Here is a 24,933-nt window from a genome sequence, read left to right on the forward strand (position 1 = left end):
TTATTTTTCACACATTTGAGTTATGCAGATGGCTCACAGCATATGGGATTTCAATTTGCACCTTTAATAGAAGAAAAGCTACCAGCGTGTTTCTCAGCCAGAGCAACCAAAACAATCTGGGGTTTTTGTATTCTGCACTTGATATCCTTTTTAATTTTTTTTTTTTGCCTCATAATCCTGGGTTTCACCAAGGTAATAACTGGCCAGGGAGTGAATATAAAGCCCTAACATCGGCCTCATGGCATGGAGCGCTGAGCTCCAGCTGTCGGCGAAGGTGGCTGAGCACCCACCGGGAGGGATGCCCTGTGCTCCTTGAAGTGCGTGACAGTGACTGCTCATGAAAGTACCGCCAAAAAATGATGACAGGCCAGGATCAGAGAGGAGAAATGCTTTGCCATTCCACTCTAGTAACTATTAGACCTGTTAATCCTGATCCGGCCAAATCTGACCCCCCTCCTTCCCAGTGCTCAGGCGGTCAAACCGTGCCATCAGGCAATTCAAACCAAACAAAAATCCAAACAAGCATTATCATCACTTGTCATATTTATATTTTTGATTTTATTTTTAATTTTTATTAAAAAAACAACCATTATTAAAAATGAATCATTTACTGGAAGGCTTCAGCCAGGGAGAACTCTCATTTCAATCTCGTGAACAAAACGCAGCACAGTTCAAACCCATAGGCATAAACAAAACCCAATAAAAAAAAAAAAAGAGAACAGTTCAAACCATAGCTTATAATTATGCAGTTTCCTCAATGTCAATAGAGAGGCTTTTGTTAAAAGCCTTCAATTCAGAATTTCATGGAAGACTTTTAAAACAGGGGAAGAAGGAAACTCATGCGTGTTTAAAAAAAAAACCCTAAAAAAAACAGGGAAAAAAATTTGCTTGGGTAATGGTTAATTAATTCAACAAATTTACTTCCTCCAAAGCAATTGCTGTTCTCCCAGCCACACAGTTGGCCCCGGGTGATGTATTTGCTCAGAAAGCTGAATATACACCATTCCTGCTAAGTCATTCTGGCCAAAATTTCCCAATTCTGGCACTGGTTTGGAGGGGGGTTTCAGTGAGATCATACCTGCCTTCCTGCTTCGGGAGCCTGGAGTTTGCAGTGCCAGTAGGTACCACTGGGAGCCTGGAAAAGGGACTTTAATTCAGCCCCTTGCAGTCTCCCCCAGTGAGACAGCACCAAGGTGAGCTCTAAGCATCTCTCTGAGCTCCTGAACCAGGGCGGAATTAAGCACCTGCCCTTGTACGTACGTATCAAGCCCAAAACTGGGTATGTTATAAATTGCAAATTAGTGACTACTTTGTAAAAAAAAAAAAAAAAAAAAAACAAAACCAAAACCTATCCTCAGTGTGGGAACTTTAAGGTCAAAACCAAATAAAAATGGTCTTAAAATATATACATATATATATGGCTTTTCTTTTTTCCTATCCATTTCATTGGAAACAAAAATAAATTTAAGGGTGATATTTGGTTTTTAAAAACAATTCTGTCCTTCTCTTTAGCTGTCAGCTGGAGCGGATGGGATGGAGGCGCTGACTGCGGTTGCTCACGACGCGGCTCAGAATCCACCCGAGTTCTCCTTCATCCTCGCTAGTAACCGGGAGTAGACGGGTGCTGCAAGGAGAAGACCGAGTTGGGTGGGACAGACACACAGCATCTCCCTGTCCCCTCCCCTCCCGGTTATGCTACATCTTGCTTGCTTGCAAGATGACAGAATAAACCTCTCTTTAAGGGACAGGGACATATGATGGAAATGAGAAACAAGCTAGAGAAGTTGTTTTACCTAGTCGAGGATTTCTCTGAGAAACCTGCATGGAAAGAAAACATAAGGTTTGCATAAATACAACAAATCTCTGACAGCTATAAGAACAGTTTGCATGTCAATATATTCATCCTAGTCTCCAAAAACTATGGATGAATGACTCCTCAGTACCATATACATTACTGGAGGTTGACATATATAGTACAGTGCCAAGGTTACATTCACAGTGTGCTGCAAACTGTAGGCTTCATGTTGCAAAATATATTATTTCTTATATAATTAAATCATGTAAGAAGAGAGGCTTGGTCATTCTGTGAAACACATACACTCATTCTCTTTGGAAGTCAAAATCTGAATGTGACATTATTTTCCAATCATTATTACCAAAATGTAATTTCAGTAGTTCTACAGTGAGACGTGTTTTGTCTTTTACCTTGGATAACGCAGATGCCTGTTTGAAGATTTCTAATGCGGGATCTGCAGGCTCGTCACCTCTTTCTTGCGGCCTTGAAGCTAAGGGTGGGACATAGATAGCATTGAAATACTCTTCAAAGTACACAGGCTGCTTCCTTCCAATATTTTGTGTTGAAAATCCCGTAACAGACTAATCCTCCTCAATAAACTGACGCAATTGCCATGCGTCACCTCTCCCTCCCAAAGCAGCTCTGCTGTAATGGTGTGGCTCCGGATATTTCTAACCATGGACCTACCCTGCGGCTGTAAGACAGAGTTCACGGCGTAAATCACACCATTCGTGGCCATGATATCGCTTTCAGCAACAGGCTCCTTGTTGATATGTATTACGTTGTTTTTCTGTTCAGGAAAAGAAAAAAAAAGGAAAAAGGTAGAAAATGAGAAACTTTTGTCATCAGTGGTTTCCAATTTTATTAAAAAAGTCCTCACTTTGCATTCATTCATTTCCTGGATGGCTGTAGGCATTTTCATTCCTGTTGCCAATTAAGGAGAATATAAAAACAAATTATAGCCTGAGCAGCTTGTCCTAGAGCGGCTGGCAGGCTTTGGAGCGCAGATTTTCTCGGTGCGCTGGCTGGGAACGCTGTCCCGTGGCAGCAGAGCACATCCACCAGCTCCCTGGTGGCAGCGGGCGCTGCTGCTCATGCCAGGAGGGACGGCTGCGGAGATGGCATCAGGAGAGGGCAGATCGGGACTGGACATGGGAAGAGTCTAGCACGCAAGTTGGCCAACTCAATGCCCTTGGAAACACTGGCCTTTCCATTTTTGTTCTGCATTTTCTTCCTTATGCACAGAGGGGGTCTTGAGTTATTTATTTTCTGAAATATATTTTTTTCCTCAATAGAGGATCCTACATTTTCTTAATGTAGTGCAGAATTTGTGAAATTAAATTACACATCTAAATAAATCCTGCTGCGTTAAGGGAGCCCATGCAGAGATCATTTTTGTTACACTAAAAAAGATGTGTTAGCTGAACAAGCTATTTGTTTAATTTATTTATGCTTTTTCCCCCATGACTCAGGGTTAAATTTATAACAGCTCCTGGAAATCATTTACAATTGGTCTTCTGGGGAGAAGGCTGAAGCAAACCACGTTTCAAGGCTGCCAGCTTGTTGAATTGAACACACGGCAACAGTCCCTCTACTACAGCCCAGAAAACACTGTTTGGTGGGTCTGTGTACACATTTAGAAGAGGTTCCCACACCATCCAAATGAGCACAGACACACTGTGGTCCTCGACATGGACAGCTAAACACAGACCACAGCCCTGCTGACCACAAAACCCCATCCGAGGTGACTCACCATGCTGACTTCCAGTTTATCTCCCTGCATGGACTTCAGCCTCACAAGGGCACCGACTGCGCCGCTCACCAGGATCTCGTCAGCCACATGGAACTTGAGGATGTTGGCAAGCTCTTTGGCGTTACCTGGGGGAAGAAAACATTTACATTTGCAAAACAGCGTCAGCGCTTGCTTCCCATATTTCATGTGCTGGAATGAAGTTACATGGAAAATACCATAATTCCCTGAAAGTGCAAGGAAACAATGTCAAATTGAAAAGACCCAGCAGAAGGACCTTGGTTGGAGCTGGTTAGGACATTGAGGCCATTCCTGCCTGGGCAGGTCAGGATCCCAGCGAGTCCAGAAAGAGACTCTCCCAATGTCCCACCTTGGTATATACCAAACCTGCCCTATACACGAAATCCCTATCTCTTGGTTTTTCAGTCCCTCATTCTCTCACTGTAGACAGCATGAACCTGCTTCTGCTGCTGCTTTCACTTCCCAAGGAAGTCTGGGGGGGGAAAAAAGGACCTATGTGAAATAAGGAAGCAGATAGAGCACTCTGGTATTTGCAAATGTCAATACTTTCGCCAACGCCAGTGTCACTTGGCAATAATCTTCACGGCTGAAACTGCAGGATTCCTGGGTAGGAAGGGGAAAAGTGCAGGAGAAATGTCACTACTGGCTCACAGATTGCTGGCCTCATCCCCACTCCATGAGTTTCTACTCATCTAGCCATGCTTTGAAACAGATTTTAGGAAGATAAGATGCTTTGCCTTCGCTATCTGTTTTCCAGAAGAGGCAGTGACATGCACAGCACGGGCCAGCAGCCCTCCTCCATCTTCTCCTTTAGAGGATGCAGTGTCACTGACAAAACCCACAGATAGGTGCTGGGGAACAGCTAGTGCAAAAGATGGCCTCCATCTACAAAACCAGAGCAGCTCCTTCACGAGGGGGACTTTTTCTTTCAATGCTCATATCTGAATACACTGTGAGCTTTTTTTCCGTTACAGTTTTTCTAGGGTGGCCACAGTTCACACTGCACGTCCTCACTAGCATGATTCACTTCTTCATCAGGAGCGTAAGCTAAATATTTGCGTGAAAAAAGAAGAACATCTGAAGTGTCCGCATCTGGGATACTTCATTCCTGCAGCCGTTTACAATAGCTGCAAAACAGTTCTGAAATATTTATATATTAAGCACTAGACTGGATGTGCAGTCTGGTATTACCAGTTCCTCATCCCTGCACTTAAAAGGATAACCAGTTACCATGGGCAGATGCTTCCCAAATTATGATGTCAATGTTTGGTTGGGCTTTAATGACGAGAAGACATTACACTCAAATACCTGACATTGTTTCCAACCACAGCCGGTTTTCAACATGAACAAAATAAAAGATCGTGCTGCTTATCCAGAAGAGCGTTATTAAACATTCCCATGCTTTTTTCCACACCCGGCCTGCACGCCTGTGCTTTTCAGGATATTGGTCTTTGTCTGTGCTAGACTGGAATATTTGTTGTCTTCTCAGGATCAGACTGGACTTCCTGCTTTGTCCATGTACACATAGATGGAGCAACAGCTCCATCCTTTTACTACTTACATTTCATACAGTGTAACTTGAGGCTGAATGAGGACCATGTCTTCTATTTGCAAAACTTACTTTAGACACCCTGATCCTATGTGGTTGACAGCCACTCTCACTTCTTTCATTCCTGAGAAAGGCAGAGACCTCATCAGTTCCTCTAGAAACACCTTAGAGTTATCTTGCTTACACCAGCCAGCACAGCCAAATTAAAGTCATAGTAAGTTTGTAGCACACACTACAAACCAGTCTTCCAAGCACAAGGAAAGTATAAACCCATGCCCAGGCTTTGTGTGAGAGTTCAGTGCCGCTCTGTGCATCCTCAGCTTTCTGCTGGATAGGGCTTATCTAAATCAGCTGTGTAGGAAGCCCATGCTTCCAACAGACAGGGTCAAAGAATGAGATACAGCAGAGAAACTTAGCCATTCCTCCCCGTATCATGCGAATAACACACAGCAGCTGTTCATCTAAATGCTCTAAAAATGCTCACCCATTAGTTTGTTCAGTTCCCCTTGGGGCATGGCTCGGAAAGCTTCATTTGTTGGAGCAAACACCGTGAAGGTACCTGGCCTGTTCAAGTTCTCCGTTAGACCTGCAGACTGGATTGCAGCCACCAACGTACTGCAAAACAAACATACATAAAATGCTTCACTATAAACTACTTCTGTTGGTCTTTGAGCAATTGTGTGTTGTGTTCAAGAGAGCTGTGACGTTACAATTGCAAAATCCTGCTGGGGTCCAGCAAATCAGTTAACCAAAAAGTTGAGTAGGTAGGAAATGAGCCTGTGAGGTCCAACCAGCACATCTGAGAAATGGCAAAACAACCTGGGAATGCTGACTCCTTGGGGACCAAATGGTAGTGAGGAGACAGAGAAGTCTGGCCACAGTGGCTCTGATGGGCAGAGATGGCTTCGGAGGCAGCTTCTTACTGTATTAAGGGGGACCACACACTCTTGGCTCACAATTCATTGAAGGGTTATTTGAAGTCTCACTCCCTATAATTTAGGGATGAGACCATGGTTTTGGATGCTTTTTCTATGTTAAAAAAAATTATATATAGTCATGACTACAAGCCATAATAAATAGAAACTGCTTTGGCAGCCCTTCTGCTCCTAACTAGCGCTTAGGAAGAGCAGAAAGGTCACCTGAAGCGATGGTCTGCCTTGAGAACATCCATCACTGAGCCAGACGGCGGAGTCAACATTTTGTCCATGCTAAACAGGGTCCCAAACCTTCCTCTCTTGTCATGGGCAGCAATGCAGGCATTTTCAATGCAAAGGTTCTGCAAACAAAATTGCAGAGAAAAAGACTTTATTAGCATATGCTTCACAAGAGGGATTTTGGTGCTTTCCACAATGCTCAATTACACTTTTTACATGACAGCCATAACATTACAGACATCAAGCATCATTCAGCCATATAGAGCACTACACACTGCAAGAACTTACATTGCGGTACACAAAAACTCTCAGTTCCTTGTCACCCAGAGTCTGTAGTTTCTGTCCATGGTAAAGATATTTAGAGGAGAGCTGGTCTCTAACAATGTGGTTCAGAAGCAAGTTTTTCATGTTGCTGTCGACAACAGGGAGTCCATCTGCAGCAAAAAGTATGGAAAGAACCAGTGATTCACTTAAAATGACCATTGAGACACTAAAAAAAGTCCAAATACAGAGCATTACCCACACCAGTTTTTAATTGTAAAGCTAGATGCCACTGCCTATAGCTGAGGCATTTGAGAGAGGATTTGCATACTTGTGCACTGAAACTTGGCTGAAGCCTGTTTGAAGGAGATCTGTGGCCCAAACTGATGGAAGAAAGGGATTTACTCCCCAGTTTACCTTTGAACACATCATTCACTGGGGCAAGGAGGGTCACTCGCTCACTGCCAGTTAGATGAGAACTGAGACCAGCTTGTCTGAAAAAGTCCATAGACTTGGAAACTTCAGATTCTTGTGCCAACTCAAACAGAGTCTTAGCTGAAAAGAAAAGCAACACATAGTAACCTTGTGGTAAAGGCAACCCACTCATGACTACAAAATATCTACACCCTCTAAATCCAGTATTTCCTTGGCAAAATAGACAAAAGAAAGGCAACAGAAAGAAAGATGCAGAGAGGCACCAGTACCTGAGTCTGGGATCAGCAGCTCATTCACAAAATGTATGACACCGTTGGTTGCCAGGACATCCTTGTCGGCAATGATGGGCTTCCCGTTGAGGGTCAGCTCTTCCCCACTGCAGCCCACGTCCAAGGTGGTTCCTTCCAGAGTCTCCATCGTCAGGCCAGCGATGATGGCCTCAGCACACATGGCTGACTTCAGGATGTGATGGTTCAGCAGGTCTGTAAGAGAGGCAAGGGTCTTAGTGAGCTGCAAAAGTCAACTATGAAATTATTGCAGCTTTTAGGGATCCTGTTCAATGGCAAGGGCCTCCTGTACTGTACTGTACTGTCTGGGGCTCCACTCCAAAAGATGCTCAGTCATTCTGAACTGTGCTGATTTTAATGCAGCAGCCTGTGAAATGAAGTGACTAAAAAGAGTAATTTTTATATGGCTTTGCCATCTTCAAAAGGTTTCATGTGGTTATTCGACTCATTTGTCAGGGGAAGTTACATTGATTAGATACGCGTTTTCTTGCATCTTGCTGGATTGATAGAAATCACCATCACATACAGGAGTGCTAAAGGAAAACTCAGAAAAGGCACTGCTTCAGCTCCCTCCTCCATATCTGGATACCACTCTGTCTGCCGTGTCTACACGTCTACCATATCTACATCCAACGAAGTCTGGGCTGTCCAGTTTAAAAAGCTGGAGTCTGTCAAATCTGTTTACTGCAGCTGTTGTCAGCGTGTATCAAGGAGCCATTCAGATGTCCTCGAGAAGGAATTTAAAAGAACTGAAAAATACTCTTCAGTCTCTCAATGGGCTCAGTAAACAAGCACTTACCCCTCAGGGCTTCTGGGTCCCCCAGGATCCTGTTCAGTGTTTCTCGTGGGATCTTCTCAAAGGCTTCGTTGGTTGGAGCCAAGAGCGTGTACTGGCCTTCGCTTTCTAGCAAGCTGTTGAGGTCAGAAGCAGCCACAGCAGCCTTCAGAGAAATGAGGAGAGAGGGTAAAACACATTCAGCCAGAATACAAAGGTCAGCAACTTCGTCCAGGCACACACTAAGGGCCAGATTTATTAAGGCTTTTATAATTTCAGAGGACTTACAAAAAATCCTGAATAGCTTCTTTCAGCACTTTAGTCCCTTTATAAATTTGACCCAGCTCCATGGTTCTCTTGTGCTCCAGAAATTTGAGTACAAGAGCCCTTTTTTGGCAAGACTGAGAGCTATTTCGAATACCCTGATATGCCTGGAAAGAGTCACAGTAGTTCCAGTGAATAATTCAGATCAGAACCCACAGCTGGCTAACTGCAAAACCCCTGTGCTTTTTAAGTTATTCCTTAACTTGGCAAATACCAAGGCAAATAAATTGGTACTCATCAAATCTGAACAGTTAATATCTCCTAAGGCTAAGACTCCTATAGAAGAGTGAGGAGACAGACTCAGTCTGCATCTCTTTACTGACAGCAATAGCAGGGTGACAATTATTCTCATAAAACCCTACTTGCGCTGATATCAAACACTTCCTAAAGCAAAATAAGCTATATTGGCACAAGGATTTTATCAGCAGCTTTAGAGTCACAGCACCTAGGCACTGGCAAGCTCTTCACGACAATTCACTGGGAGTGAGACGACTGAACATCTTTAAGGAGCCCTGGAGCACACGTGGGGTGGACTCACCCGCAGAGTTTCCAGTCTTTCCTCAGACTCAATGATCTGCTGAATGCTGTTTGTAGTGGTGGCGATGACTTTGTCGATGACATGAACCACTCCGTTGGTGGCATGGTGGTCAGCTTTCAACAGCCTGGCACAGTTCACAGTCACAATCTGCAGAGGGAAAGAGCCACGGGGCGTTATGTGCACTACAACAAGAAGGTAAAGCAGCCTCTGCTGGTTTTCTATTTCAAACGCAGCAAGCGCTATAATATTGAATCAGCAGGAGAAGAAATGTGGTTTCCTAAAAAAACACACAAAGAATGAGAACGTTCTATCAAGAATGTCTGAAACATTCCATGTTTAAAGAGCTTTGAAAATAATCAGTGGTTTTGTCTACCCTGCATCATCAAGACTAAGAAAATACGCGAGAACCAATACTTAGGCAAGCATACTGTTATACGGCAATGTGGGCAACTTCCTTGCAACTATCTGCTTATAAATATTCTTTTCAAGCTCCTTCTAAGTATGCATCCTAAATCAATAGCTGTCAACCTAAGCATTACAGAGTCCCGGAGGTCCAAGGACAGTGTAGGAGGTGCAAGGCCAAGCCCGCTATGGGTAGGTTTAATACAAATGTCTTACCCCATTGGGATAGTGGTGAATCTGGATAGGCAGGCCCTGGTACATTGAGTTAAGTGTTGTCCCATGTTTCAGATCATCCGTGAGGACCCGTTTGTTCACCATGTGGTAGCGAAGGGCATTGAGCAGCTCAATGTTAACGTTACTGACTAAGGAATCCAGAGTTTCCTGAAAATCAGAAAAATTCTTTTTTCAGTGCTGAGAGCAATTAAGCCAGTTGTTAGAGAGAGCCAGGAGGTCTGGCTGCATCCAAGGTGCTTCCAAGGTATGTGTGTGTCTGTATTAAGTGATGTATTCAGCCTTCAGCCATCTGTGCAAATTAAGAGCTCTAACTTTTGTAAATCTTTATCTTTTGCCTTACAACAGCAGCTAGCAGCTCTGGCACCCCTGTCCTTGGCAGACAAAGGGATGATGGCAGCAGGCTCCAGTGTGGGATCACTGCATCGAAATGAGCAGTAAGGCAACAAAAGGCATCACTCAGGGCCAAGGACAAATACACCAGGAGACCTTCCCCAACAGCATCATCCCTGCAAGGGGATCTGCTGGCGCAGGCTTGGGGTAGAGGCTTGGTAGCAGGGATAGCCAAAAAGATGCCCCCTCCCTGCCCCGATAGTTGTTCTTACATATTTATGGACAAGTGATTTAAATGGGGGATGTGACTGGGTAGGGGCTGTACAATCATCGGGACTCTCCCCTGTTCACAGAGATGCTCCACTAGGATCGGAGCACCCGCAGGACAGCGGTGACAACTTCAGGAGTGGAAACTTCACAAGACACAGAGTGAGAAAATCAAAACCAATGTAAAGGACACTTATATGTAATTGAGCAGAGGAACACACTGATGCGGGCAGGCTGAAGGTTTACAGAGGCTCCAGTTGGGACTGGCTACTTGTACAAATTATTAAGAACAACCAGAGTGGTAAAGTAAGGGTCAACAAGAAAAACCGAAAGGGATGGAAAGTCTCTTGCTGCAGGTCTTAACGCAGTCTCTAATGGTAAGAGGCAGGGAAAACTGAATGAGGTGATTTCTACATCCACCTGCTGGAGAGCATCCACATCTCTCCAGTGTTGGGCTCTTTCAGAAACAAAGCTCTGGAGCTGAAGGACCAGTACAGTGATTCCCATCTTGGAAATTCAGTCCTTCCTATATCAGGACTGTGTCTATTCTGCCAGATGAGGCCGGATCCAGACCCCTGCAGAGCTGGATCTCCACTAGAGAAAGCCAGAGGAAGAGAAGAAAGAAAAGGAATTATATCTTACAGCAGGCAGAGACGCCCAGGCCTCATTACTTGGGGCAAAAATTGTAAAACTTCCAGGTCCTTCGATTTCTGGCCTTAGGTTAGACCGGTCGGAGTAGAGCTGCGTGGTGGCAGACCCAACAACTCCCAGGGTTTCATAGATGTTTGAGAGCGGCAGCGCTGAAAGAAGAGAAGGTTATGTTCCCAACACATCATTCATCCTTCCCGCGCTGCACTGGATTAAAGGAGAGCTGCTGGTGAAAACACTTGGGGAAATGAAGCATGTCAGGGAACTCTTATCTGTTCATTAATTAGATAATAAATAATCATAGCCTGACAGCTCCAGCCTCAACTACAGCAGTGTAATCCAGGATCTCCTGCATCTCTCCAGGTTTAAATGGAGTTACTCTGGATTTATATGGATGTGAATTGAGGCAAGCAAAGATATTCATTGCTTTCACCCAATCCTTGTTTGTACTCAGGCTTTTGGTGTTCGGAGCTGGCAGCTCACCGCTGGTCTCGGTCTCCACTGACCTGTCTGCACCAGCCCACATGATTAACTGGGTGGCATCAAACTTTTGTGGAAGGAAGCGTTCAGAAAGCGAAAGCAGAATATATCTTTCTTCAATAAACCCAGTTAACTCCCTCCCAACCCCCACCAGTGGCCGAACTGTATTTTCTGCTAAATGCAATTTTGCTAACCTCATGCTTGCCAAAATAAAAATGAGCGGAGATTGGCAGAGCCGTCTGCTACTCTATCATTCCTTTGTATTGCATTTCCAGTACAGCTATATTACTTGTTGGAATAAGTAGTTCCCTATGGCCCTCCCATACTTGATTAAGTTTAATTATATCCAAGGTTTTAAGTTGTCTGGAACATTTTGGAGCTGATCTGGCACTCAGCTGGTGCTCTGCTGAGTCCATTTTTGACTTGTTCATGGCAATATTGTGCACAAATTGCAAAAATCAAATCCACTTTGAGTAATTTTCTAACATTTCCCTTTACTAGGCAGCTGTATAATTTTAAGAAGTCTAAAAAATGTCAAACATTTTTACCAGCTGGGCAGCCTTTTTCTCCAGGAACTTTTTCATATCCAGGACAGCACTCGTAACTGATTACTCTGGAATAAGAGATGGATATGGCAGATTAGCTGATGGCGTCTCACTGCTTTTTCTCTATTTGCTATAGTTCTGTGTCCATCCATATTTGGTGATGTTTCCAAGCAGACTCCTCATTAGAAATATAGACTTGAACAAAAGACAAACCACAATTTTTATCTCTTTCAGGGCTGCATGTTGCCAGTTTCTCCACCGAACAAAAGCAGACACAATTTATTTTCAAAACCACACTTTCCAGGAGACTTTGTACAAACAGTGGATGGAAATGGATGCCACGGTCCCAACAGATAACCTACACAAGACACTGCAAGTGCTGGTTCATTTGGGCACATTTCCCACGGGATCTGGGGATCTCCCCGCCTGACTGCTGCTGTCACGTCTGGTCACTGTTTGGGCAACACACAGCAACTCCGGTACGGCTGCTTTACCAAACCAGCCAAGCATTTCCCCTTCATTTCACCCCATTCTTGCCCACCACCAGAAATTATTTGCTTACTTATGGCAAAATCCACGAGACAGACCTGGAGGGGAAGGAGCATCCCTGGTCTTGGATGCACTGGCAGAAGGGCTTGGGATAAGCCCTGAAAGGACAAACTTCACCGGTGGTGGCATGTGCCTCCATGGGCATCCCGGGCAGTACCGCAGCACACCCATCTTTGCTAACACCGGGTACGTCCGTGCGAGCACCCTCAGTGCAGCATTTCCTTCTGGCTGGCAGCAAACTGCTGCTCTGATTAAGCACTATCCCCCAGTAAAACCAAAGGGGCCAGAGACCCCATCCTGGGGACGTGGGGCCATCCTGCAAATGTGCAGACTCTAAATAAGCAAGAGCTGCCTGAATGCCACGTCCATCATCTGCAGCTCAATGGGAAATAAAAGTCATCTGATTCTCAAAGCTGGCCACTTGAGCGAACATGTTTTGATATTAACGGGGAAAAAAAAAGAAAAAGGAAAAAAATCAATCCAGAAGTTGCCTGCTTATTTTTCACAGAGGATTATTTCACCTATTGCTCTTACGCTTGGTGTGAAAGGAGCAAGGCCATCTGATTGATGGGCTAAGACAGCGAGGGAATAGGTGTTCCTCCCAAAGACAAGCATTTCCTCTGTGCTCCCAGTTGGATTCGAGACAAGTAGGATGCTGTGTCACCGAGCCTCAGCACACTCACTCAAAGAGAAAGGAAAATCCTCAAGCTTCAGATATTTGTCATCATTTTAACACTGTTAACAAACAGTGGAAATGCCTGGGGTTTAAGAGGGAATTCTTCAGGGTAATTAAGAGCCAGTAAGTGAAACAAATACCTGCTTTTCTGTGACAGAAGCAAATAAATTCTGTGTCACGGTTTCCTTAAGAGAATTACAAAGCAAACCCAGACTGATTGTCTAGACATTATATATTCCATGTGGGAAAGAGTTTGCCTAAAGCAATCCCTTCCTTTGACTACTGGAGATCTTAACACCCTGCTGCTCCGCTTTCCCCAGCCCCCCCGTCTCATGTTCATTAGAAACACACACTTTCTCCCCCCGCCACTTCCCTCCCCTACCTCCGATTTTTCTTTTTTTCACCCTAGAAACTAAATCCAGTCTAGACAGTTCCCTTGGTTCAGACCTGTAATCAAAGACGAAGAGCTGATTAAAGAGAAATCATTCCAAAGTTCAGCATAAATAATTCCTGAGTGCTGACGTAGGCTTTAAAAGGCTTATTTATAGATCGATCGGAGATTAATGAGCTGTGACGAAGGGGCAGGACGCTGATGCACACAGCCTGCAGTGCGTGGGGCTCGCCGGCTCGGGGCTGCCCCAGCAGCCAGGCGCCGGCTGGGAGGGGAGGGCACCGGGAAGGGATGGAGGGACCACACTGCGGGTTCGTGGGCATCTCCAGCACCACCCCACAAGGGAAGCTAATGGCAAGTAGCACCGAGGCCAGTAATGGGGCCAGCTCCACCCATGCAGGGGCTCCTTCAAGCCCCCAGTCTCACTCGCCCACTGAAGGTGACCTACCAGCATCTTCTGGTATGCATTTTGCATGTCAGCGTTTTGAGTTGAGTACCAGAAAACTTCTGCAAAGGGCCAGGTGAACACAGAGGTGCTCAGCCAAGTGTTTGCACCTACAAGGAGCCAGAGATGAGGATTGTAAAAAGCACCTTCAGCTTCAGCCATTTGTCCTCCCACGGCTGGTGGACTTGCTGGAAGCACAAGACCACCCAGCCCACCCAAAGGCACCTGGGCACCATTCAAGGGGTCGCTCGGGGCTGGGCACAGGGCATCCTCCCAACTGGTCCTGCAGCCACCTCCAGCCCTCAGGGAGGAGCAGCACAGCCATGGCTGAAGGCTGCTCTGCCTCACTTGCAGGACTCTGCGTCTCGATGCTGCAGTACCCTGCACATCCATATGGGAGGAAGGCTGCTCCTTTGACATGTCCTCCTCCAGCTGGGTCGGAGCCACAGTCTGCTGCCTGGGGAGGAATATTTCTCTTACACAGCCAGGGGCAAACAGCTCACGGGAGAAAACATTGAACACCTCCCAGCCACCACACCGCACGGCGGGTTCTGCACAAAAGCCTTTGGAGTTGCCAAGTCCATCCCTGTTTCTGGTGTCTGCTCAGCGGCTACAGACCGCTACACCGGGAGACGGCGGATGCCAACGATGTGGGTTAAATAAGCAATACCCTTGTACAAAGAGCATTTGTCATCCACTCTGCAACACCTCTGACCACAATTTCCTGACCTCCTCATTGACTAATTTCGAGTCAAATCTATAGTTTTTCAGCCTCTGGTTTTGAAACACTGTATTTCTTAAATGTCTATCTGTGTCTGACTGCAGAAGCAAGCTCCCTGGCTTTTATTAGTCATTGTTTCACTGCTGTTGCATTCTTAGGATCTGAAATTAAATTTTAAGTGCATTTTTCAAGGTAATAAAAATAAGCTTAGGCATATATTAGTGAATAAAGATCCATTTGTAATAATTTCCTGTAATAAAACCCATATGTTTTGTTTTTGTAAAATAAGTGCCAGAGAATAATTTTTTTTCCTGAACTGAGGAAAGTACATCAGACAAAAAAAAGGAACGTTAATTTAAAAGGAAAAAAAAGGAACATATTAAGGGGCAACTTACTGCCACTAGTTATTCCTCAAAAAATAATAAAAAATGAAATTTATGTAAGTTGTCTTTTCATTCTCAAGACAAAAAAGTGTGTGGGGACGTGTTCAATTGCAACCCCAATTCTGGAAGAATGAGTCCAGTTCATACGGGAAGTAGAAAAATATAAAAAAACACAGGCACAACGATGAGAATATACTCTAAATAAACTATTTCTTTGGCTTTGGAATAACCAACAGTGGAAAATTACCTAATTACCAGAACAATCTTGTTTCAGTGCTCATTAAAATCAAAGCAGTGTCAGACTTCTTGCCAACTGTCTTATCTCACTTCATCAGCAATGATAAAAAATGTACATAAATCCTCTATCTAATTTCTCCCTAACTGTGTGAGCCAATACTTCAGCAAAGAGATGAAAAACAAAGAAAAAAAAGCAGATAAAGAGGTAAGAGTCCTCTTCTGATGCATGAGTTGAAATTTCCATCGTGCACATCCAGCCCCAGTAGAGCATTCCACCTCCATGGACCAAAAGGTGCTGCTCAAGAAGCGAGCCTGCAAAGCCTCACCACCGAGCCTCTGCCTCACAGCCGTGACCTCTTTGTTTCTGGTAAGAGCTATGGAGCAACTCAGCCCGGGGCCTGCTGCACCCCAGAGCGACTGTGAGCGCTCTCAGCCGTGAGCCTGGAGCAGCGACCGAAAGGTGATGCACCTGGAGACAAGACTAAAGACCAGGCACATCCATGTCTTTCGAGCTGGCTTTCCTTGCTGCTCCAGTTGCTCTGCGTCTCCCAACGCAGGATGTGATCATCCAAGAAGGAGTGAAGTTATGCTACAGGCTTGCAGCAACTTTTCTGCCTTCCTCACTCAGGGCTGAATTTCTCTGCTCTGAGTCAGCTCTGCAGGAGCTCAGCTTTGCTTCTCTGCAGTACCTGGTCTCTCACTGACCTCCCTCCCTACTACCTGCTTGAACCAGTGCTCAGAGCAGGAAAAGAAAAGAAATCAAAGCAGTCAAAACTATCTTCCTAGAGCCAGGTATCTGCACCTGCAACACACATCCAACTCGTGGCACCACTGACCCTTTAAGCAAATAAGGAGGATAACAGCCAGGTCAAATGTGAAGTAAGTGAGATGGGTCAAGTGTCTCCTATCCCAGGACCGCTCTTCTCAAAGGTGGGAAAAACCTTTTAGGAGGAGGAGAGAAATGACCATGCTTATCCAGCTCCACCATCCCCCTGGGCTGATGGAGTGGATCCTCCTGCCAATGGGAGGACCAAGCACACAGCTTCAGGAGAGGACTTCTGACTACGGAACCCAAGCAAAGGCTGGATCCACCCAGTTATGCTGATGAACGTGCCAAATCCTGACTCTTTCTGGGATTTAAAGGCGTCTGGTATTCTCAAAACCTCTCATGGGCCAGCTCAGTCCCACGCAACGGGCCAGTTTCGAGGGTTCATGCTGAGCACCATTAACTGTGCCTACGTACTCTCTTGGGCGCTGATGCACTGAGCACGGCACAGCATCAGGCCTCTGACACTGGTTTAAGAATTTGACTGCCGCAGCATAACGCGTCATGTCCTTTATGGCCCAAATGACTCCTGATTGCTTCCATACGCCAGGAACACCACGTCCAGCGGGAGCCATCACCCGCAAACGTTTGTAATCAGAGCTGTCCCAGGGTCCTCCGGAAAATGTGAGTCAAGGCATGTGTCTTTTGTTCTGCACAAGCACTGCTAAAGGGCAAAGTAGGGCCCAGGCTCAAAAATGACTAGGAAGAGAGAAGAAGACAATAACACCCATTGTGGAGATGATGCAAAGCAAAGAACAGTGAGCAAATTCCGTGTATAATGGGAACATTATCTCATAGGTTAACAGGCAGGTTAATGCTCTGTGTGCTTTTCTCTCAGCAATGCATCATTGGATTAGACACTTGGGTAAAAGCAGAGAAAATGAGGTTAGAAGAGATCACCCCATCTCCTCAAATGAAATCATGAAATACTGCCAGATGCCAGTTGTTCCACCTCTTTCTGGAGATAAGCGGATGAGTTTGTCTCTGCCAAATACAGCTGCAAATGGGTTACATGAGGTTAGTTTCTCATTTGCTTCAGAGCTGAAGAAATCCGTGGCTGGATCACTTTGCCTTTCAGTGACTATAACAGCAAAGCTATCCCACATTCACAGCTGAGTCATGTTTTCTTTGGAGACCTACTAAGCTACTCTGTTATCAGAAAAGGCAATGATGATACCATATTGCCATGCCATAATCTTGTCCATTTTACGTCAAAAAAGCCACCATTCGGCCAAGATGAGAGCCTGAACTCTAATCACCCAAATTAAGTCTTCCCATACTTGGTGGTTTTGTAGAACTAAGGGTGGTGGTGGCGGTGTTTGTTTGTTTTTACAATATTGCCTCTCCCTTTTTTTCCTTTTTTTTTTTTCTGTAAAGACAATTGTACATAAGGCAAACCACTATACATGCTCACTATATGGTACATCCTGCAATCTACCCTCCTGAAGTACAGAATTTTCCTCTTTTAGACGAATTCATGGGTAGCATGACAAAAGGCCAAAAGCCATGCACAGTGACGACTCCTGTTTTGCCTCCCTCCTCACATTACCAACACCGGACACATGAAATGAATCCCGATGGCCAGCCATCACAGCTGAACCAATGAAGGCAACCAAAATAAAAGCAATATGTAGCTTACCACAGTTCAAGATCTCAAAGTCTGCCATTGACTACAGAAACAGAAGTTATTTATTCTGCAGTAAAGAACAGCACGTTCCTATAGATCTAATCACAATTTACATTGGACCATATCAGAAACACATGAGATGATTTTCTGCTGTTTGTTCTTCTTGACCTTGCAGATCCAGGACCAGACCTGGCCCACAGCTCTGCTCCCCACGGCCAGCACCTTCGCACCGATATTGGGTAACGTGGTGGTGCGTGCTAAAGTGTGGGCCAGCAAATGTGTCTGAAAGCCTCGTTTGGCCTACACCGAGAAAAAAGATTCCCTGCTCCTGATCTACAGCCTGGCAGATAGTCAAGCATGCATATCCTTAATTATCTGCTGACTACATCTTTCAAAAGAATGTCCCGGGGCTGCTTACACAGATACTTTATGCAACAGCTACTTGAATATTATTGTTTGCAATTTTAGACGTGGAATTGGCCTGCAAGTCTAATTAACTTTCCTGGTGGAGTCATCAGAGAGTGTTGGCTAAAACTGACACCTCTTTCCCCTTATTTCTGCTTTCCCTTCCAAAGCAAACATGTGTAGATGAATTTTATGTTCTCTCCAATATCCATCAGCTCTGGATTGCCTTTTATTTCTTTTTTTTTTTTTTTTTAGCTAGGCAGCATTGAGCCTAGCATGGGGAGAGACACAGCTAAGTACCAGAAAACATCTGGTACATGCTTCATTACAGCATTGAGAGCTCTATAAGTATATATAGAAATGCAATTAGAATAAATCATCAGGGTTTGTATTTACATGGTACTTTCCATTCTTAACATCTAAGTGTTTTAGGATCATGTTTGCCAATTGACAAAAACACAAGTATTTCTTAGGGAGTGAAAGGCTAAAACAATTCTTAACACGTATACACGTTAAGCCCACACCATGGGCTCTGAGATCCCACGTCTGTCACACCGTCCACTTCTCCCACCTAGCACCCACCTCCGCAACGGGGTCTTCGGGGAGACCCTGACCGGCACTTGGGTACTCACGTTGACTTCCCGCAGATCTTCCTCTGGTACCACTGCTTGCAGTTGGTGAAGTATTTCCTGTTCGTGCCGATCAGCTTCTGCACCGCGCACACGTTGGGGCTACAGGTAACAACAAAGCAGAAGAAGGTCCAGTAAGCCTCCCTCCTTTCGGTGCTGACCCCCAACGTGGAGCCAGACCCCACCTGGTAGCGCCCGAAAAGCCCTGCTGGGGTTGCAAGGGAGGAAACTTTGAGAGCTGCAAGTCAGCTCGCTCGATCTGAGCGTATAATGACTATCATGAAGTGGAGGAAGCAGTGAAAGAGATCTCTCTTCACTCTGCCAGGGTATCTTTTTCTTCATTGAGTGCAAAATCTTCCACCTCTCACCAAAATATAAAGAAATTCGGTTAAAAATAATACTTTGGTCAGTATTTCCATGGTGAACAGCTACTTACAATTTGGGATCCCAGCTAAAACCTGATAAAGTTATGCAATAATTCAAATCCTTCCGAACCCCCCCATTATTTTATTGTTTAGGACATAAAGAAGGACAGATATTTATCAGCCTATGGAACGACTTGCAGCAAAACCAGAACGAGTACTTCTGCTGTACGATAGACTCAGCCGATTCTGGACATGGATGCTGAGCTGCTGATGGGGAACATGAGCAGTGACACTGCCCACTCTGGTTTCAACACATCAGGTATGACAGCAGAGACTGAGAGTGGCTATATCAGCCCATAAGTTACCGAGAGCTCCTTCTCAACCAGAAAAGCAGACGGTTGGCATTACATGCGTGACTAACCCCACTGAGAGCTGACTGCAGCCTTTCAGCTTTCTAAGAAGTGGTATCACTGCGAGCAAAGATGTGGTCAAACAGGAGTTGGGAGTTTACTCACTGCTGGTTTGGCCGGCACGGCATTTCCCCGCTCAGCCTGGCCCACCATCTCTGTGGTTTGTGGCCAGCAGCCCTGGCCACGGATGTGGGCAACACACAGTCAGTGCATGAGATATGATTTATTGATCTGGGTTGCAAGGCCACCGACTGCCTCTGGGCTTCAGCCAGAGATGCAGCAAACGCCCAAGCAAGCTGAGGATGCTCAGCCCAAATGAGACTGGATTCCCAACACCAACACCATGCCCCAGCTGCGGCAGCGGCACCAAAAGTATGCGCAGTATTGGCTGCCAGGCAGATGGAGGGAAAACAAATAATTAAGCAAAATACATAAATCATCACTTCAGCCCATCAGAACTGCTCTGCACCGGCCAAGGCGGAGTTTTCTTTTGCACAGATGAAACTCCGGATGGGGCCTGGAGATGCTGTTGTGAAGGTCTTGTTGATCTGTTTAGGAAAACAGACAGCAGCCTGCTTCATGCTGGGTTTGACCGAGATGCTGCCCGCTTGCCTACCAAAATTAACAAAAGCAGAGTTTGCAGCCCGACCACCAAGTCTTCCTGCGGCCGTGCTTGCTTTTCACCGGCGTCCCAGATTCGTCTCTCTCCAAAACGGGCCAGCCTGCCCATCATTAGCATGAATTAATGTGAGGGTCTCCTATATGTTGGCTAACTCCAGCGCCAGTCTCAGTGGGAGCTTGGCTTGCCTTCAATGAGCCTTTGTTGATGTGGCTGCTGCAGGGCCCTGCGGAGGCAGGATCCGACCCTGCGTGGCCCTGGCACCTTTGTCCTGCCCCAAGGGGAAAGTGAGGGCCCATGGGACCTGGGGGAATTAGGCTCACCGTTTCGTTACTGCCATATCCCATAATGGCAGTTTGTTTCTGCGTGAAAGCATTTAATTCCCTTTCTATGTGTAAGGCAAGGGACAAGGAGAAAGAATCTACTGAAAAAAAGTTAGAAATCACAAAGCCAAACTTTCAGCTGGTGCAAACTGGCCCAGGCTCAGTAATTTCCACGCCAAATCATCGCTTAGAGAGACGTCTGTGCTTTCTGACTCAGCCCACCTCGGCTACCCCGGCCCTGCCGCACCGAAATATGGTTCCAATTACATCGAAATTCCAAACCTTGCCTCGATTTCAGCGTCTGGCTGACGGCAGTGGACAATCCCTCTAATATTCGTCTTGACAAGCCTGGCTACTGAAGGACTTGTTTGATCATTTCCCCTGTATCCCCGGGAGCAGCCTGCCAAGAAAACCCTTGCGCCTTCAGGACAGCATCAAACCCGGCGCTGCCTTGCTCCCTCCTCCCTGCCCGGGACCGCAGCTCCACAGGGCTGCTGCTCCCTCCTTGACTTATCGGGGAAAACTTCTTCCCAGTTTTTCCTCACTGCGGAAAAATCGCCCCCCAGGGCCGCGTTATCAATGATTCCCACAGGCGGGCTGTAGTAGCTGCTCCCCGCGGTGCGTGTTCTGGTCCTTTGCCCAGTCTGGCTTAAAATGAATTTGTCAACACTCTCCCCTCTCCTCGTTGGAGTTCATCACCTCTGCCATGCCGTTCCCAGCCAGCCGCGCTGACTCGAGGATAAAACTGCCTATTGTTCCGCTTCGGCTGAAGCCTTCCGCTTGGCAGGCGGCAGCTGGGAGCTGCTGGGGCAGGGGCTGCCCTTCAGGAAGGGGCAGAGAAGAGCAGGACTTACCGTACGGCCCCAGCTACCTGCCATGACTATGTCCATGAAGCTCCCCAGCATCACATAGTGCCCACAAAGCCGGGTGGGTTTGTGGAGAGCGCTCCTAGTTTTTCATCTTCAAATGTTAATGTTCCTTATATACTTCTCAGCTCCTCTCCCGGACTTGAGCTGATTCACTTTAAAAAAAAGTTAATGAAGATGTACACGTGTTGCTGCAGAGCCAAGCTCTGCCACCCAACACGCTCTCGGCTCAATAGGAGCATTGATGGGGTGGGGGATGCTCGCAGCAGAAAGGGTGGCAATCCTGGTTACAGATCCCTCCTGAGCTCCCTCCTGCAAGCAAAACAACACGCCTCACGTCCAAGATCTTTTTGGCTGGTTTTGCGTTGCTGTATCTCTTTGGCACGTCATTAATCAATGTTCAAAATTCAGCTGGTGTTTAAAAATTAGCTTGGTATAAATTGCTCTCGCCATCAGAAAGGGACCAGTGAGCAAAGTGCTGTGGTCAGCTACGCTGGGGTTATCGCAGCGTAACTTCACTTCATCTGGAAGCCCTGGCATAATAATTCCTTGCATCTTCCAAAGATCTTAGGCACCAGCATAGACCACGATCACATCTTACCCTGTGCCTCTATTGATTGTACAGGGAGTAACAGGCTTCTCTCTGCAGAGATGAGTGCACTGATTTACACCAGGACTGCACTAACTTACCGAGTCTGAGCAAACTTCTGCCTCAGGGCTATCGGCAGAACTGGATATTTACTTAGTTTCAGATCATGTAGAGATGAAGAACAAGACTCACTGTATTTGTGTGTAAATCACTGTAATTCTTTCATTATTGAGATTTTACAAATAGACATCAGCTCAGAATTTGTCTGTTGGATTCTGTACCTGATTAGGCATAGAAACAGCATACCCCTTTTCATAAATACTGACCTGGATCCCTGCCAGATAATGTATCAAATCGCAATATTTAAGTCTTGGGGGTTTTTTAAAAGCATTTCATGACCCTGCCTTCAGCAATCCATTTAAATGGAAACTACGGTTCAATCAACGTCACCCTCCTGAGAGACGGAGGCCAGCTGAAAGGTCTGACATCCTTTCACCCTTCCTAATTCCCAATAAATTTTAAAAACAGTGGGAACAACTATTAACATTGGATTAGTTTTCTACCTATCAGTGAAGACTCAGACTACTCAGTCCATAACATATTGTCCATCCAGCAAGAGAGGTCTACATGCATTTTTTGGATATCCCCTATCTCGGAAAGTTTATGAGTAAATAAGTGATTACTTTTGTCAAGAAAACTTTCAAGACTTACTGGGGGTTCCAGTCAAAGAGTAAGCTGGTGCTTACTCCACAGAGACACCCCTCTGCCATTGAAGCAATTTTCTTTCTTTTTCTAGAAATTCATGAAAACGAGAATCCCTTAACCGTTCAAAATCCGGGGATTTTTTTCCCCCTTTTTCCTTAATGGGGGCAGACCAGTAAAGAATCACGGAGGGCTCTAAAATGACATCTGCAACATTAAGCATCCTGAAAGAAAGGAAGGAAGTTATCCAAAGAAGAAAGAACAAAGTTACTCGAGGATGAAAGAAAAAGTCGTTGTCCGAGGAAGAAAGAAAAAGCCGTTATCCGAGGAAGGAAGCACCCAGCCAGAGTTTCCCCCGAGGGCCGGGCCGAGCTGCTGGGTGGCCCGGGCCGAGCCGCTGGGTGCCCCGCACCGGCCCCGGCCCCGGCGCCGCCTCCGCACCCGCACCAAGAGCCCGACGGCCGGAGCGCGGCGGTGCCCGGGGACGGGCGAGACGGCCACCGAGCCGCCACCTCCTGCGGGGCCGCCGCTTCCCGCCGGGATTTGTGCAAATGGAGAGGGGGGAAAAAAAAAACAAAACACAACGTTCCCCCCTCCCCCTGTCCTTTTTTTCCCGGGGGTTTGGGGGGGGGAGGTTGGGGCGGAGAGCCGCCCGCTCGCCGCGCTTACCCGTGCTGCCGGCCGCGGAGCCGGCTGTGCTGCAGGACCTGCTGGTACGGGGACTTGGCGGCGGCGGCGAGGCCCAGCGCCAGCGCCAGCAGCAGCGGCAGCGGCGGGTGCGCCATGGCCGGGAGGCGACGGGACGGGACAGGACGGGACGGGATGGGACGGGCCGGCGGTGGCCGGGAGCCCCGTTAAATGCGGCGGCGGCGCGGGGGCGGGGAGCGGCGGCGCGGCCCCGCGGGGGAGCGGAGCCGCCGCCCGGCCCGGCCCGGCCCGGCGGGAGGGGAGGGGAGAGAAGAGGAGAGGAGGGGAGAGGGGGCCGCCCTCCCGGGAAGGGCATCCATCCATCCATCCGCCCGCCCGCCCGCCCATCCATCCATCCGTCTGTCCGTCCGCCGGTCCATCCGTGCCCCGCAGCCCCGCCGCTGCGGGAGCAGAAAGCGGCCGGGGGCGTCCTCCATCCTCCCTTCCAGCTCAGCGTTTCATCCACACTTGCTTTTTCTTCTTTTTCTGGGCTTTTTTCTTCCACCCCACCCCAGTCCGGAATCAGAGTGGCGTGGTTGGACTGACATGCTCCGGGGGTCCCACCGATCTCAGCCCCTCTGTGACCCCCCCCGCCCAGCCCAGGGAGCTTTCCTGGCTGCCATTCCCTGCCCCACAGCCTGTTTGAATGCCACCCCATGCCGCCTCGCCTGGCACTCTCTCAGTGCCTGCTGGTATCCCACCCCCCATCCCAGCATCTTCCAGCACTGTCAGGGGTCGCGCGTGTTGAGAGCTTTCTGGTTTCTTTTAAACCAAAGCGGGAGCAATAAGGCTGCCATCGGCATGCCCCGTTGGCCAGGTTGCTTGTGTTGTTACATACAACTCTGGGGTGAAGCCCAGGGGTGAGTTTTGCAGCGAGCCACATGCCACCCCATTGCTCTGAAGGGTCACAGACACAAAGGTGCCGGCCCACCGTGGCCAGTGGGACAGGCCCCCAGGAGCCAGCCCTGGCATCGCAGCCATCCTAACAGCTCACGCGGGAAACCTCCATTGCAGCCAAGGGCAGAGAGCGGTGTTTGGTGCTTGTAAAGGTAATGGCAGCAGAGCAGTCAAACCCTCACTTGAGGCTGTCACTGTGCTCATCACCATGGGCTTCCCCGGAGAGAGCCCTTGTAGAAGTCCTGAAGGGGGCAAAATGTGGGCGAAGCACAAACAACTGAGGTTCCTTGTGCAATGCCATGCACAAAGGGGCAGGGAAGATTCAAGTCACCTGGCCCCCAGTTTATCCAGCCTGACTCACCACACCATCCCAGCATTTGTAATGGGTTTGCTCTGATTGGACTGACACCAAAGTCAGAGGGCTCTTTCCTCCCTAAATCCCCCTGGGAAGCAGGAGGGGTCCTTTGTGGCCACTTGCCCTTAGGGACAGACTTCTGCAAAACCCTCATGCAGCTTCGCAGACTGGGCAGTGGCCAGAAAGGGCAGCTGCTCGGCAAAGGATGGGAATTGAAATGTATCCAGCGAGCAGCCACCGAGCCAAACAGAAGAAGTCTTTAACAATAATAAACACTTTGAATTTACAAAGATTTTTTTCCCCACAGTAAATAAATCTGATTAGTGTAAACAGCATTAATGCTTCTTGGATAAAATACACAAAACCGTTCCTCAGTCGGGTGTCCTCTCCCCGGGGAGTGCCTCATTGCTGCCTCCATCGAAGTAGGTAAATCATG

At 47.1% G+C, this 24,933-nt stretch overlaps 1 protein-coding gene across 1 annotated transcript; it reads right to left on the reverse strand.

Moving 5' to 3' along the window:
• Positions 1-1,412: 1,412 nt before the first annotated feature.
• Positions 1,413-23,345, reverse strand: TGFBI (transforming growth factor beta induced). The gene is made up of 17 exons (XM_050905376.1): positions 23,228-23,345; positions 18,688-18,786; positions 11,799-11,863; positions 10,765-10,922; positions 9,508-9,672; positions 8,890-9,036; positions 8,052-8,193; positions 7,235-7,447; positions 6,948-7,085; positions 6,558-6,703; positions 6,255-6,391; positions 5,600-5,730; positions 3,549-3,673; positions 2,483-2,585; positions 2,206-2,285; positions 1,794-1,818; positions 1,413-1,624 (listed from the first exon to the last, which is right to left on the reverse strand). Exons 1-17 carry the CDS (start codon positions 23,341-23,343, stop codon positions 1,569-1,571), a joined length of 2,046 nt encoding a protein of 681 aa, XP_050761333.1. The 5' UTR covers positions 23,344-23,345; the 3' UTR covers positions 1,413-1,568.
• Between the last annotated feature and the right edge of the window lie 1,588 nt (positions 23,346-24,933).

Source organism: Gymnogyps californianus, chromosome 14, assembly GCF_018139145.2.
Source record: "Gymnogyps californianus isolate 813 chromosome 14, ASM1813914v2, whole genome shotgun sequence".
Lineage (NCBI taxonomy): Eukaryota > Metazoa > Chordata > Aves > Accipitriformes > Cathartidae > Gymnogyps > Gymnogyps californianus.

Coding starts and splice junctions, on each gene's coding strand:
- TGFBI (XM_050905376.1), bottom strand. CDS start 23,343: ATGGCGCACCCGCCGCTGCCGCTGCTGCTGGCGCTGGCGCTGGGCCTC. Junction 7,086..7,234: donor GCTGCTGATCCCAGACTCAG/GTACTGGTGCCT, acceptor TTTTCTTTTCAG/CTAAGACTCTGTTTGAGTTG. Junction 1,625..1,793: donor TCAGAGAAATCCTCGACTAG/GTAAAACAACTT, acceptor TTCTCCTTGCAG/CACCCGTCTACTCCCGGTTA.